The 15,626-nt window shown below is 41.5% G+C and overlaps 1 protein-coding gene across 1 annotated transcript; it reads left to right on the forward strand.

The window, feature by feature from the left end:
• The first annotated feature begins 326 nt into the window (after nt 1-326).
• On the forward strand, nt 327-14,899 carry LOC141201415 (uncharacterized). The gene is made up of 6 exons (XM_073663404.1): nt 327-571; nt 701-880; nt 963-1,086; nt 1,170-1,267; nt 9,131-9,221; nt 12,921-14,899. The coding sequence occupies exons 1-6, from the start codon at nt 494-496 to the stop codon at nt 14,528-14,530; spliced, it is 2,181 nt and encodes a 726-aa protein (XP_073519505.1). The 5' UTR covers nt 327-493; the 3' UTR covers nt 14,531-14,899.
• The last annotated feature ends 727 nt before the right edge of the window (nt 14,900-15,626 follow it).

Genomic DNA, 15,626 nt, shown 5'->3' on the forward strand with positions numbered 1-15,626 from the left:
GAAACATTCATATAGACGGCCGGTGGAGATGTAGTCAGTGACGGACTCTGGCCAAATATGTTTCTACAGCCGTAGTAGACGATGAAAATTTCGTCCTCATCATAAAGTAGTTATTTCTCATGTCACGTGTAATGAACATCTCCTGCAGTATAGATAATGCCGATTCCAGTGTCGGTAAATGAGATGAGAATTAGCTTTATGGAAGGTGGGTCTATGAGAAAGGTATTCACTTGCAGATTCTGAGGAAGAAACTGCTTGTTGTCTGTGGCCTAAAATATATAGGCTTTATTAGTAGATGTAAAGAAGAAAACTAGATACTGTAAAATAATAAATCTCCTCAAATGTTTCCCTTATTATCTCCAATAATTGTATTATTACACAGGATTTTTATGACGTTACATCTGCTCAACTTCTCATTCAGGTCTCTACAATATCGGATCCTCTCAGTGAAGATCTTCTATATAAGAGAACTTTCCTGATTTACCCATCAAAGATGGATATGGACAGAGACAAGATGACAGAGAGGATATTACACCTCACCCTAGAGATCCTCTTCCGGCTTACTGGAGAGGTGAGAGATTCTGATGACGTCACATTACATCATTCTTATCTATGGGAATAACAGATGGCCAGAACTGGAGAGGTGAGGACTCTGGAAATGTCTGTAGTGAGATTTATTAATGTGTCTCTCCATAACCAGGATTACACAGTAGTGAAGAAGACCTCTAGTGAGCGCTGCCAGGCCCCTGTGTCTGACAGATGGAGAAGACCCCTGAGCCCAATCACGGGGCCTCCACCTCATCACTTGGTACATGAGAACATCAATGACCAGAAGATCCTAGAACTCGCCTACAAGATGATTGTGCTGCTGACTGGAGAGGTGACACTGCTGGGAATGCTGGGACATTATACAGTAACGCTATGAAGGGATTGGGGGATGACTGTATCATTGTATGTGTCAGGTTCCTATAAGATGTCAGGGTGTCGCTGTCTATTTTTCCATGGAGGAGTGGGAGTATTTAGAAGGACACAAAGATCTGTACAAGGATGTCATGATGGAGGTTCCCCAGCCCCTCACATCTCCAGGTAATAGACAGGACTAAATACACACGGCCTATAATTATCTGTATGTAGAGAATGAATTCCGTCCCTGTATGTGTTTCCTCCAGATCTATCCAGTAAGAGGACAACACCAGAGAGATGTCCACGTCCTCTTCTTCCACAGGACTGTAAACAAGAAGATCCCAATATTCCTCAGGATTATCAGGTACATGGAGAGAAGGTGTCATGAGATTTCTCCCGTGATGTGTATACGGCTGTGAAGGTCTTGTGTTCGGTCTTGTTTTATCCACCAGAATTATATGATTTATACTTTTGTAATGAGAATGGTGGAGATGGCAGGATTAGAGCTGATCATTAGTGATGAGCGAGTGTATTTGTTACTATTCGTACGGATAGTACGGTATTCGGGTTACTCGTTATTCTGCAAGTATTTGTGTAATCGCCTCGCTATATTCGAATGTCCCACCCTGTAGTTTTGGCGCCTCCTTTGCAGCCACTAAACATGCTGGGCTTCTTAACCAATCACAGTAATGCCTCAGACATCTTGGTTGTGGCATTACTGTGATTGGCTGGCCGCCCAGCGTCATAGGGTCTATTTAAGCCCTGCCGCTGCCATTTTGTGCACATTGCGTCTGGTGCCTGCATTCGATAAGCATAGGGAGAGATTGCTGAGCTGCTAGGGAGAGTGTTTAGGCCTCTTGATAAAACAAAAGCCCTTTTAAATGCTACCTGCAGTGTATACTAGTTCTGTGTTTAAAGGAGCCGCTCACTAGCTCCATAATACCACCAAAAAAGAGCTCTTTTCAGAGTTGAAGACAGACAACAAAGTCAGAGTACAAGGAGGGAGAGATTGTGTATTAGGTAGGGAGTGTAATAGGTAGCTTTCTTCCAGTGTCCATATAAAAACGGCTCTTGTCAGAGGCAAAGCAATATTTTTCCAGCACACACAGAAGTAGCATTTTGTGCTGCCTTTTTTTTTTTTTTAGCACCGGTCTATTTTCCCTGCTGTTTTAGGGGTCAGTGCCTGCTTTCTGTCCATATTAGTCCACTTAAAAAAGCGTTTTGTGCCCTACACTAAGCAGTAGTCCAAACATTTCCTACTGCCTGCTACAAAGCACGCACCAGGCCATTTTAACCACTATTTTGGCTGTGACAGCTAGCTTGACTTGTGCCATCAACATCTGAAAATCTGTCAACAAAGCCCAAAATGCCAAAAAAGACTGTTGTTAAGGGACGTGTCAGTGGTGCGCAAGAAGGCACTCAGTCTGTTTCAGGTCAGAAGAATCTTGATGCATCCACTATGTTCCTGGAAAAATTTCCCGGTCTGGAACGTAAACGTGTGTGGAAGCCAGAAGAGCGAGAGCAGATTCTGTCTTGGATAGAAGACAAGGCCTCTACGCATTTGTCAAGCAGCAACAAATCTTCCACGACCACACAGTCTACTGTGGATACACAGAAGGCTGGCCCATCCAATCCTGAAGCTGGTTCTCCTTCCTCCAACAATTTTCAGTCACAGGAGACATATGACCCCAAGCTTGGCCACTCTGAGGATCTGTTTAGTACGTATCCTTTGGTTGGCTCTGAACTATCACTGTGCAGCATTGAAGAGGGACAAGAAGAGGTGGCGTGCGTTTATGCTTATGTATTTGAGGACCTATGGCCAGAAGAAAGACTCTTGGCGGAACATCATTTTTTTTCTCCAGAGGTGGAGGCTGATGATGATGAGACACAGTTGCTATCAGGTCAGCCTACAATGTCAACTGGGAAGGAGGATGAGATGGAAGACGAGGTAGTCGGTTATGAGTCCACTGATCCGACCTGGACCGTTGGCATGCATAGCCATGACAGCAACACAGAGGAAGATGGATATGTAGCACCAAAACAGGCACCAAGGAGTTGTGGTTTGCCCAGAGTGAGAACTGGGTCAACTGTTCCCAAGAGCACTGCCGCTGTGCGCCAAGTCAGGGCAAGGGGGCGTTCAGCTGCTGTGTGGAATTTTTTTTTCTGAAAGTCCTTCAGAGAAAAACATTGTAGTCTGTAGCATCTGCCATGCCAAGTTAAGCAGAGGCCAGGACAAAGGCAACCTACATGCTCACCGTCCAAGGCTCAAGTTCGATGCTTGCAAACCTATTCAGGAGACATAAATACAAAACAAAAGACATCAGCCCACCACCTGGATATAGGAGTACTACCAGACTAAGGCACCCTGAAGGAAAAGCCCCTCCAGAGACGGGCCACCCTCCCGTCAGCCAGTCTTTCATACTCCAGAGAACGTGCCTTCACCAGGTCACCTAGGATGTTCCTACAAACTTCATTTGCACTTAGGATTTTACTCTGCGTCGAAACTAAAACTCGTGCTTTCCACGTGAAATACCTGACCACTACACTTAGTATGAATAAAGTGGTTCGGTCCCTTCTCCCAAGGTCTCCCAACGCTCCATAGTCCCACCTGGCATAGGATAGAGTAGCCAGCCATGGCCAACCAATGGAAGCTCCCACCCTGTTGTACACCTCTGTATTAAAGGGACAATGAAGAAGGAAGTGCTCCATGCTTTCAGCATGTTAGCACAAGCTGCACGGGGGCAATTCCTGTCCTCTGAGCTCCTGTACTTCAAATTGCCCCTTACACACAGCTTACCTTGGAAGCAGCGCCAAGTCAAGTTCCAGTACTTCTTGGGGATCCTGCTAGAATTTAACAAACTCCCCCCAACCTCCAGATCCCAACGGTGGGAAATGAGAAAGCAAGACCCTCCTATCGAGGAGTTTCCTCGGGAGGGACCTCACCTCCCACATTCCCAGATCCCACCGGTGGATCATTTTCAGAACCGGGGTAACATAAGCTGGGAGATGCCCATGCAGTGTGTGAAGATCTTTCAATCTTCCCCCTGAAGATTGATGGCTGAAACCATCCCTTGCAGGATAATACCCATGGAGGAGCCCTCTCTTTCCAGAGGTTTGCCACGTTAACTTTCAAGAAGGTGTTCACTAGGAACACGACGGGTTCACCATATCCAACCACCCTAGTCTCCTCGTGCGGTAAGTGACCTCCCGCTTGACTAGGTTCAGTCTATTCCCCTATATCATCTGGAAGAACAGACTGTAGACCCGTGTCCAGAGAGGCTCTGGCAAGACAGACGCTGCCCAGGTAGATTAGCAAGGGGAGCAGGAAAGCTTTGCACAGGCCAACCCTTTCCCTCAGGCTCAAAGACCAACCCTTCCATTGGTCCACTCTTTGGGCGACACCTTTGATTCTGCCTTCCCAGTTTTTCATGGGGTAATCACCCTGGCCGAATTCAGTGCCCAGGACTTTGGCGTGTTCTTGGGGTTCGGGGAGGGTGTCCGGAAGATCAAACCCGGGATCTCCGCCTCCCAGCCATAGACTTTCACACTTATCCTGGTTAACCTTGGACCCGGATGCCTCCGAGTAGCGCTCCTCTTCTGACATCACCACCATTGCCTCATCTTGCGAAGAAACAAAGACGGTGACATCGTCTGCTTAGGCCACTACCCTCAAGATGGGAAGGGATCAATTGCAAAGGCATAAAGCAAAGGGCTAAGAGGACAGCCCTGACGGACACCAGATCCTACCCTGAAAGGTTGTCCAATCCACCCATTTGTTTCAATTGACATCTCTCATGTTGGAGCCATGATTCATGTCAGTTCACTTGGTGCAACAGCTCTCCAAGGTGTGATCACTCCTTTTTAGATGCAGACTAACGAGCAGATCTAATTTGATGCAGTTGTTAGTTTTGGAAATTATAATTTACAGGGTGATTCCATATTTTTTTCCTCAGAATTGAGTGATTTCATAATTTTTTCCCTCTGCTTGGTCTGAAAAAAATTACTCTTACTGGGTACCACATTTTTAATCTTGATTTCTTTTAGTGTTTCTTAAAGCCCTAAAGTTGCCATTTGAAATTACTTTAGTTTTGTGCCATGTCTGTGATCTCCTTTTTTTCAACAACATTAAACAACTGAATGAACATCCTCCGAGCCCGGTGATTCCATAATTTTTGCCAGGGCTTGTACAATGGAATCGTTTAAGAGGGCCGTTGTAGATCAGTTGCTGAAAACATCACCCTCAGATAATGCTGGTAGCAGAGGTACCAGCTCTTTTCAACACCAAAGGATAATGGGGAGAGACACGAACACCAGCTCCAACGGAGGAGGGGGGAAAATGTGCCCAAATTGGGCAATTTTCAATATACCAGCAAAACAGCAAGGGCTATCTGCCTATAAAAATGCCTAGGAGGGATAAGTTGCAGAACATGGTCAAGGGTTACTTTAAGTGACCATACGTGTGTCCTTTCTGACGCTTCAGTTCCCTTTAATTATTGGGTGTCTAAGCTGAACACTTGGCCCGACCTCTCTTTATATGCCTTGGAGGTGCTGGCCTGCCCGGCTGCTAGTGTGGTGTCTGAGCGTGTTTTCAGTTCCACTGGGGCAATCATCACTGATAGGCGCACACGCCTCTCCACGGAAAATGCAGACAGACTTACTCTGATTAAATTCAGTAAGGACTGGATATATCCACAGTTTGTAATCCCTCCAGATGACAGCTAGCCAACCTAAATTCACCAAAAATGCAGATTCATGCTACTGCTGTTAACGTCACCCCCTTCCCATAAAACAAGATTCCTTCCATCGTCAATCATGACTCAGCCCATAGGGCTAATTTTTACATACTATGCACATTGTACAGTGGACAAACCAGGACAGTATTCCTACTCCAGCCTAACTACTATTTGTGATTGGAGACCCTTGGGATGGTGGCTTCTTGTGTCAACCATGACTCAGCCCATTGGGCTAATTTTTACAAACCCTATGCACATAGTGCAGTGGACAAATCTGTAATGTACAGTGGTCCTACCAAACTAATATTTGTCATTGGAGGATGGAGGCCCTTGTCACAGGTTGTGCCACATTGTGACTGAGATTTGGAATACATATTCAATACCAAATACCAGAAAATAACCAACATACGTTGGAAGGAGGGTAAGTAAAGATTATCTACCAAAAAAGACAATTACCCATTAAAAATTAACTTTTAATTTAAACACACTAAAATAATGTACTCAATAGTACAGTTGGGACAAACTAACATATAAGAAAGGAGACATAGAGGGATATAAAGGTGAAAAAGGAATAGAAATAGTGTCAGCTAGGCCGTAAATAATACGCTATAAGGGATAATAGACTAATCCCTTTCTGGCAGTGGAGTATATCAGCCCCCAATATTCAAATAGTGCCCCCACTGTACCCACGGCTATCCTTCACCTAGTCCCCAAGGAACCTTACTAATGCAATTCAACGAGTACACATATGAATTTGACAAACAGCGTCCTCAGTAGCGTATTCAGCAAATATCCAATAATGACATCAATGGCATATAGAAAGCTAAATGTCCACAGTAATACTGTGACTGCATTCCGGTTTGGTAGCATTTATTATCGATGCACCCTATCCCTCATTTAAACTTTCTTTTTTTCCCCTGATGAGCCCCACATTCAAGTAGGGGGGGCGAAACGCGTAGAGATTATGGGAACATTTGATCCATTGGTATATTTTCATATTGAAGTGAAGCCTGATGTCTTTTTGGATATATGTTAACTCTTTCCTCTGGTGATCGCATCGTTGAATTTGATCTCTACAAACTGAATATTTTTGGATCAACAAGTGGAACTTGACTTTACACCAGCCTAAACACTTCTTGGATGCAACAAGATAAGTCATTGATTTTTATTACATGTATACGTGTTTTTTTCTGACTAGCAGCGTTTTTTTCTCATTGGATTTTCTTTATTTGGGACATTGTCATCTTTGTATCCATCAGCACCTCTAATATCGTTTAGATTTCCTGTAACTGTTTTGGTGATTACTGGACTATTATTTTGCTTTACACTGGTCATCTGATATGGCTTTTTGAAAAATCTCTGGACTTTATATTTTTTTTCAAGATTTAATTGGCCTTTTTTTTTTTTTTTTTTTTTGGGTCTTGCATGATTCTGCATGCTGGTGGACTACATTTCCATACGCCTCAATTTTTTTTTGACTTTTTGGGGTGTTAGTATTACTGTGGACATTTAGCTTTCTATATGCCATTGATGTCATTATTGAATATTTGCTGAATACGCTACTGAGGACGCTGTTTGCAAAATTCATATGTGTACTCGTTGAATAGCATTATTAAGGTTCCTTGGGGACTAGGTGAAGGATAGCCGTGGGTACAGTGGGGGCACTATTTGAATATTGGGGGCTGATATACTCCACTGCCAGAAAGGGATTTGTTTATTATCCCTTATAGCGTATTATTTACGGCCTAGCTGACACTATTTCTATTCCTTTTTCATCTTTATATCCCTCTATGTCTCCTTTCTTATATGTTAGTTTGTCCCAACTGTACTATTGAGTACATTATTTTAGTGTGTTTAAATTAAAAGTAAATTTTTAATGGGTAATTGTCTTTTTTCGTAGATAATACATATTCAATAGAAATGTACTGTCAGTCAACCTATTTGGCAAAAAACATGCCTGGCTTGTGCCACATTGTGACTGAGACAGGGGATACATATTCAATAGAAATTTACACTGACTGTTGATGACCGACTGATGGCCCTCTGAAAATTTGAATTGAGGGCCACAACTACTACAGTACTCCATCGTAGATAATGTTTGACAAGGGAGGCCCTTGTCAAGGAATCTCCCTGCACTTATGACACAGCCCCCAGGAGTAATTTTTGGAAATACAATGCACATTCTGCACTGGACCAAGTAGTACAATATCAAGAAGTCTTCTCTGCCTATATAATCTGGGAAATATTGACCATCAAAATCTCGGAGCCATTTGGAGAAGCTTCTCCAACCCATCCTGGAGTTGGGGCACTATATATCCTTTGTCCATTGACTTGCACAAGTGATATATTTGAGCTCGTCATCCAGTTGACTAGTGCAGCTTTATTTTTCCAGTTCACTGAGTTCAGCCATACCTGAGGATCGCAGGCCGTACTCACTGCTACCTTCTAGTACTCCATGTCTCTTGACTTTTTCTCTGTAGTTTCTGCCCCTAAATGAGTTAAATAATACAGTGAGGGCCTTACAATATGAGTAAGTGAGGGCACTCTCAGATGTACACGAGGGACCTCCAAAATCTCTACAGGAGGGCACTTCAAAATGTATGTTACAGGGCCACACGAGGGCTCTCACAAAATTCCTGCCTCCTGCAGGGCCTCTGAACATTTGAATTTAGGGCCACAGTATCACATGCTGGTGGTGGAGGAGGAGGAGGGTCAAGCCCAACGCTACAATGGGCACATTGTAAACTGCTATTGAATATGTATTCCACTATCTGAGTGTCAATGATGGAGGGACCGCCCAAATGTCTAAGGAACAGCTGTCCCTCCAAAACGCATGTTACAGAGCCACCTGAGGCCTCTCAGGTCAAAGATCAACATACCTACTAGTACGTTCTTGCTGTGCTTGTAAAGTGCTGGGGAATAGTGAACTAAAAATGATGTATGACAGAGGGACCTACAAAATGTATCAGGACCCTCTCAATTGTAAAAGGTGAAAAAAAGCCGCAACAGTATGTGTGAACAAAGGCTAAAAGGGATATTTTTTGGTTTCTCTGGTTTATTTAGCCTTATATACAAGTGATTGTGCAGGAAAACTGTTTCTTAACCTTTTTGGCCTGTTAAATGCAATTTAGGTTAGGTTTGCTAGTTGTTCTTGTGTGTCTGTAAAAGTGGCGTAACACTGCAACAAACTTATTCCCAGAAACCATATGTGAGTCAGAAATGCATGCAGTCTCATTCTCCAGGCTCTTCTCATTCTGTTTCATCACTTTCCCATCCATCAGCCTTTTCCTCAGGCCCCCAGACCACTTTTTAGGGTCTATCAGAAAATTACTCACATTTCCCATTGACTTACCTTGTACTCGCTATTCGGAGCGATTATTACAAAGTGCTCGTTACGATTATAGCGATTACGAATATTACGGTACTCGCTCTTCACTACTGATCATAGATGTGACTTCTCCATCTGTCTGTGACTTTTACAACATTTGTTTCAGGGTGAAGATCTGACCCATATTAATACTACAGAGACATATGTGAGGGGCGATGAGCGGTGTAAAGAGGAGATTCCTACATATGGCTACCCAGGTGAGTAGTAACTACTAAATGCAGAGAAGTCACTGATTCTTCTCCGTCACCGGCTGTGGCTGGTTTACCGGTCAAAGAGTCCAGCTGGATCACAATTGTGTAATCACCATTTTGCATCTAGACCAAAACATTGTCCTCCACCTAAAACTGTTCAAATGACTTTGGACATTGAAACTCCTCAAATGACTTTGGACATTGAAACTCCTCAAATGACTTTGGACATTGAAACTCCTCAAATGACTTTGGATATTGAATCTCCTTTTCTATAGAGCTTACAACCTGGAAGATCCACCTACCAACTGAAATTGGAAGATCCTGACTCTTACCTGCCCAGATTTGTAAGCTACCAATCCAAATAACAGTGTACGTAGAATGTGCTGACAAGTTACAAAAATCACTTGAAGAAAAATATTATGATGGGCCTGTAAGAGAAAGCGGAGGGTAATGATGCTGTTGGCTTCCTAGATTCCTGTTATCTTATTGGATGAATCTACCCTCTCTCCCTTCTGTGCTGCTGAATGTGCTCATATGGTCCCACAAGACCAGGTCCAGTCTTTATGACCAAACCTCACTTTTATGATCGACAACATTAAATGTGCAGTGAGGGCCAAGTGTGAATTTCTGTATAATAACAGAGTTTCCCGTTACCCTTACTTTTCTATTTCTTTTTAAACCAAATTACTTCCAATAGATAAAGTATACAAAAACATTACACCTGTGCCATGATATATCTCTAAGCTGTGCGTGGCTGATGGCTGTAATATACATATATTCACGCCTGCAGGAGATGTGTTGGCATGACTCGAGCCCTGGTTTCATGGATTCACTCCACGTCATAAATAATATTATCAATCCTAAAGAATTTAGATACAATTTATCCTAAAATGGGGGCACTAATACTTTCTCTACTCTTCTGGTCAGGACTCATAGTAGCTCCAACGGTCTACCATAAATAAGTGCAACTCCGGTTTAGTGTTGGAGTCCCCCCCTCCCCCACAAACATGCATTCCTGTTGGGGATGTAATGTGTTTTTTTTTATTCTGTCTTTTTTTTTTACAGGTTCATTCTGTATGATAGTTTGATTGTGGTGGGATCGGCCTGCCTCACTTAACTCTGTAATTCCCTGATAGTCTTTCCAAAAAGGTCTCTATTGTCTCTTCCAAATGCCTGAGATCTAAATTTAAGACACCTCAGCTCTGCACTATTATAAAAAGTTCTCATTAAATGTATATTTCTTTTTGAGACTCATTTGACATAAAATATTGGCCCTTACTATAGTTTAAATTGCCAGGAGCTATCAAGAAGCATACTCTAATTATCCCGGAGAGGTTTCACCACTAGTTACTCTTTTTTTTGATCTTCTCATTAGATGTGTTATTGTCTATAGTCAAAGTTTTGCCCATCACCCTTTAACCCCTCTACACCGTGTGCAGAATTATTAAGCAAATGCGTATTTTGATCACATGATACTTTTTATACATGTTGTCCTACTACAAGCTGCATAGGCTTGAGAGCCAACTACTAATTAAGTAAATCTGGTGATGTGCATCTCTGTAATGAAGAGGGGTGTTGTCTAATGACATCAACACCCTATATATAAGGTGTGCTTAATTATTAGGCAACTTCCTTTCCTTTGGCAAAATGGATCAGAAGAGAGATTTGACGGGCTCTAAAAAGTCCAAAATTGTGAGATGTCTTGCAGAGGGATGCAGCAGTCTTGAAATTTCAAAACTTTTGAAGCGTGATCACCGAACAATCAAGCGTTTCATGGCAAATAGCCAACAGGGTCGCAAGAAGTGTGTTGGCCAAAAAAGGCGCAAAATAACTGCCCATGAATTGAGGAAAATCAAACGTGAAGCTGCCAAGATGCCATTCTCCACCAGTTTTGCCATATATCAGAGCTGCAATGTTACTGGAGTATCAAAAAGCACAAGGTTTGCGATACTCGGGGACATGGCCAAGATAAGGAAGGCTGAAAAATGACCACCTTTGAACAAGAAACATAAGATAAAATGTCAAGAATGGGCCAAGAAATATCTTAAGACTGATTTTTCAAAGGTTTTATGGACTGATGAAATGAGGGTGACGATGGATGGGCCAGATGGATGGGCCAGAGGGTTGACCAATAAAGGGCAGAGAGCTCCACTCCGACTCAGATGCCAGCAAGGTGGAGGTGGGGTACTGGTATGGGCTAGTATTAAAGATGAACTTGTGGGACCTTTTCGGGTTGAGGATGGAGTGAAGCTCACCCCCCAGACCTACTGCCAGCTTCTGGAAGACAACTTCTTCAAGCAGTGGTACAGGAAGAAGTCGGTATTGTTCAAGAAAAACATGATTTTCATGCAGGACAATGCTCCATCACATGCATCCAACTACTCCACAGCGTGGCTGGCCAGTAAAGGTCTAAAAGAAGAAAAAATAATGACATGGCCCCCTTGTTCACCTGATCTGAACCCCATAGAGAACCTGTGGTCCATCATAAAATGTGAGATCTACAGGGAGGGAAAACAGTACATCTCTCAGTACAGTGTCTGGGAGGCTGTGGTGGCTGCTGCACGCAATGTTGATCGAAAACAGATAAAGCAACTGACAGAATCTGTGGATGGAAGGCTGTTGAGTGTCATCATAAAGAAAAGTGGCTATACTGATCACTAATTTTTTTGGTTTTTGTTTTTGCATGTCAGAAATGTTTATTTCTAAATTTTGTGCACTGATATTGGTTTACCTGGTGAAAATAAACAAGTGAGATGGGATTAGATTTGGTTTTTATTAAGTTGCCTAATAATTCTGCACAGTAATGGTTACCTGCACAAACAGATATTCTCCTAAGATAGCCAAATCTAAAAAAAAAAAACACTCCATCTTCCAAAAATATTAAGCTTGGATATTTGAGTCTTTTGGGTTGATTGAGAAAATAGTTGTTGATCAATAATAAAAATAATCCTCTAAAATACAACTTGCCTAATAATTCTGCACACAGTGTACATGGATCTGTACTTACACAAAGACCCCTAGGCTTGGACTTGGTGTTGCCTGCTGTTCTGTGGTGTGAGATGACAAGAAGAATAGTCAGGTGGCCTGATCAGAACCAGGAGGGCAGAGAAAATACAAAATCAGAAGACACAATAGTAGTCAGTAAATGGGCTGGGATCACAAGAAGAAACGAAGAAGAAAATACACAACACGGGAGCTGAACACAGAAGACTTAACCAGCGGAGAACAAGGCTGTATCAGGCAGCTTCCGGCATTATGCATGAGCTTTAGTAGGGTGTGGTGCTTTCCATTTGAGTTAAGTAGGAAGCATACTTGACTTTGGAAGAGCGGATTTTGCTGGATTGGTTTATGGAAGCCATGTTGCTTTTCAAGAGTTTTTGAGCCACTAATGATGTGGAAACCTCTGTTTTTCCGTTGATAGATGATGGACCTGAGTGGAGGCTTGTTTTTTGTGATATGAGTAGAAATTTTTATTGGTATAATTTTCGCATATTTGATATTTGGGAGGCAGAATGAACAAACAGTTGAACACCAAACTCTACTGGATCATGCTATGAGGTTTTCTATTAGACTGTGAACTATCATTGTCTTGGTGAATAATTCAATATTTTTACATAACTTGCCATTTGTACCAACAGTTTAGAAATGTTCAAAAATATAAATTTCAAGAATATTTTATTCAAATATATTTTTTTTACTTGGCAGATGACTGTACTAGGAGATCAGAGGGACAGCTGACATCTTCAATTTTCAAATCAGATGAGCTGGAGATCTCACAGGATACAATTGAAGGGAATGCTATTACTCCAAATATACCATCATCCCTTTACAGCAAAGATGTGTCATCTGATCCTTTGAAACAGGTCCTATCTTCTGATTCATTACCGACTACTAAGGAAAATCAAAGTCACAAACTAAGCATTAAAAAACGAACTGCTCCTAAAGCTAAGAAGCCATTTGCATGGTCAGAATATGGAAATAGTTTTCCCCTCAAAGAGCTTTTTCTTAAACATCAAAAAATTCACACAGCAAAGAATAGATTTTCTTGTTTCAAGTGTATGAAATGTTTTAACATGAAAGCAAGTCTTCTTAGTCACCAGAGAACTCACACAGGGAAGATGCGTTTTTCATGTTCAGAATGTGGGAAATGTTTTAACAAGAAATCACATCTTGTTACACATCAAAGAACTCACACAGGGGAAAAACCTTTTTCATGTTCAGAATGTGGGAAATGTTTTACAGTGAAATCAAGTCTTGTTAATCACCGGAGAACTCACACAGGAGAGAAGCCTTTTTCATGTTCAGAATGTGGGAAATGTTTTACAGTGAAATCAAGTCTTGTTAATCACCGGAGAATTCACACAGGGGAGAAGGCTTTTTCCTGTTCAGAATGTGGGAAATGTTTTTTCCAGAAAGCGACACTTGATATACATCAGAGAACTCACACAGGGAAGATGCCTTTTTCATGTTCAGAATGTGGGAAATCTTTTATCAAGAAATCAGATCTTGTTACACATCAGAGAACTCACACAGGGGAGAAGCCTTTTTTCTGTTCAGAATGTGGGAAATGTTTTACAGTGAAATCAAGTCTTGTTAAGCACAAGAGAACTCACACAGGAGAGAAGCCTTTTTCATGTTCAGATTGTGGGAAATATTTTACAGAGAAATCAAGTCTTGTTAAGCACAAGAGAATTCACACAGGGGAGAAGCCTTTTTCATGTTCAGAATGTGGGAAATGTTTTAACCAGAAATTAGGTCTTGTTACACATCAAAGAACTCACACAGGGGAAAAACCTTTTTCATGTTCAGAATGTGGGAAATGTTTTACGGGGAAATCAAGTCTTGTTACGCACCAGAGAACTCACACAGGAGAGAAGCCTTTTTCCTGTTCAGAATGTGGGAAATGTTTTAACCAGAAATCACATCTTGTTACACATCAGAGAACTCACACAGGGGAGAAGCCTTTTTCATGTTCAGAATGTGGGAAATGTTTTACAATGAAATCATATCTTGTTACACATCAGAGAACTCACACAGGGGAGAAGCCTTTTTCATGTTCAGAATGTGGGAAATGTTTTAACCAGAAATTAGATTTTGTTACACATCAAAGAACTCACAGAGGGGAAAATCCTTTTTCATGTTCAGAATGTGGGAAATATTTTACAAGGAAATCAAGTCTTGTTAAGCACCAGAGAATGCACACAGGGGAGAAGCCTTTTTCCTGTTCAGAATGTGGGAAATGTTTTCACCGGAAAGCTTATCTTGATAGACATCAGAGAAGTCACATCGGGGAGAAGTCTTTTTTATATCCTTAATGTGGAAAATGTTTTACTTGAAAAGACACACTTTTAGCAAGAAAAAATTGTGCTAATATGTGAGTGTGTCCTATAGACTGAAGGTAGCTTCCTGTGACTGAGAACAATGAGACAGTGTCCTTCCTGATCAGTGAGAGAACTGCTCTCTTCTCAAGCCCCACACTTATCTAACTGATTGGTGCAGAAGAGGAGAGGAAGGTACTGGGACCTGTACAGAGGCTGGACGTCCTGACTGAGCAGCTGAAGAACCTAGCTTATGGACCTTTCAGATCATGTAACACTGTTTTACATATTTTTAAAAGTTGTCAGGTTCCGTTATGAACTGTGCCATTTCTTAATGAGTTTGACCTCCTGAATTCAAATTGGACAACGAGTTTTCCTTGTACTGCTACATATAATTTAATGACTAAAGGTTCCAGTACTTTGAAACATTATTATTCTTGTAAATATACAGATGCAGAATATTTTGTTATGCCAATTTTCTGATATTTATTTAGAGAAAACTTAGAAACAATTCAAATAACTAAAACCTGTGTAAACCCTATTGCGAATTTTAAACAGTTACAGAAATTGCACTACAAAATTAGTCCTTATTCAGTGACAACTGTTTTTTGCTTGTTTCTTGTACTCCTGTATCAGATCATCTCTTAAAATTATGCAACAGTAATCTGCAAGCATTGATGGATTTAATTTCCCTTTATATCTTTTCTCCATAGCTGCAATATCTTGGTTACATTTCTCACCATCCTCGTCTCTCACTACTCCACAGTTTGGTAGAAGAAAAGTCTAGAATATAAGAAATGAATCATTAAGGACATGTTAAAGCCAAGATCCTTACATGTTTTGAGTAGAAATAACACCAACTCTTCATAGTTACTGTATCTACTCTTGAGTTTCTCAAAAAGTTAGTTACTGCAAATGTAAACCATACAGCCTTTTTCTTGCCCTGGAACAAATGAAGAAACTCCTCATCTTGAAGAAGCGTACGAATCTGAAGTCCAGTAAAGACTCCTTCTTTTATATTTGCTTCACTTAACCTTGGAAAGTTATCAATCAGATGCATTAATGCTTTTACATTTTTATCCATAGCCTTTAC

The sequence above is a fragment of the Phyllobates terribilis genome, unplaced genomic scaffold (genome assembly GCF_046119375.1).
Source record: "Phyllobates terribilis strain yellow unplaced genomic scaffold, ASM4611937v1 Scaffold_115__1_contigs__length_5345438, whole genome shotgun sequence".
Taxonomy (NCBI): domain Eukaryota; kingdom Metazoa; phylum Chordata; class Amphibia; order Anura; family Dendrobatidae; genus Phyllobates; species Phyllobates terribilis.

Excerpts from the sequence above, each read along its gene's own strand:
- LOC141201415 (XM_073663404.1), top strand. The coding sequence starts at position 494 with ATGGATATGGACAGAGACAAGATGACAGAGAGGATATTACACCTCACC. Across the intron at positions 1,087-1,169 it reads CCAGCCCCTCACATCTCCAG|ATCTATCCAGTAAGAGGACA; the intron begins GTAATAGACAGG and ends TGTTTCCTCCAG. Across the intron at positions 9,222-12,920 it reads TCCTACATATGGCTACCCAG|ATGACTGTACTAGGAGATCA; the intron begins GTGAGTAGTAAC and ends TTTACTTGGCAG.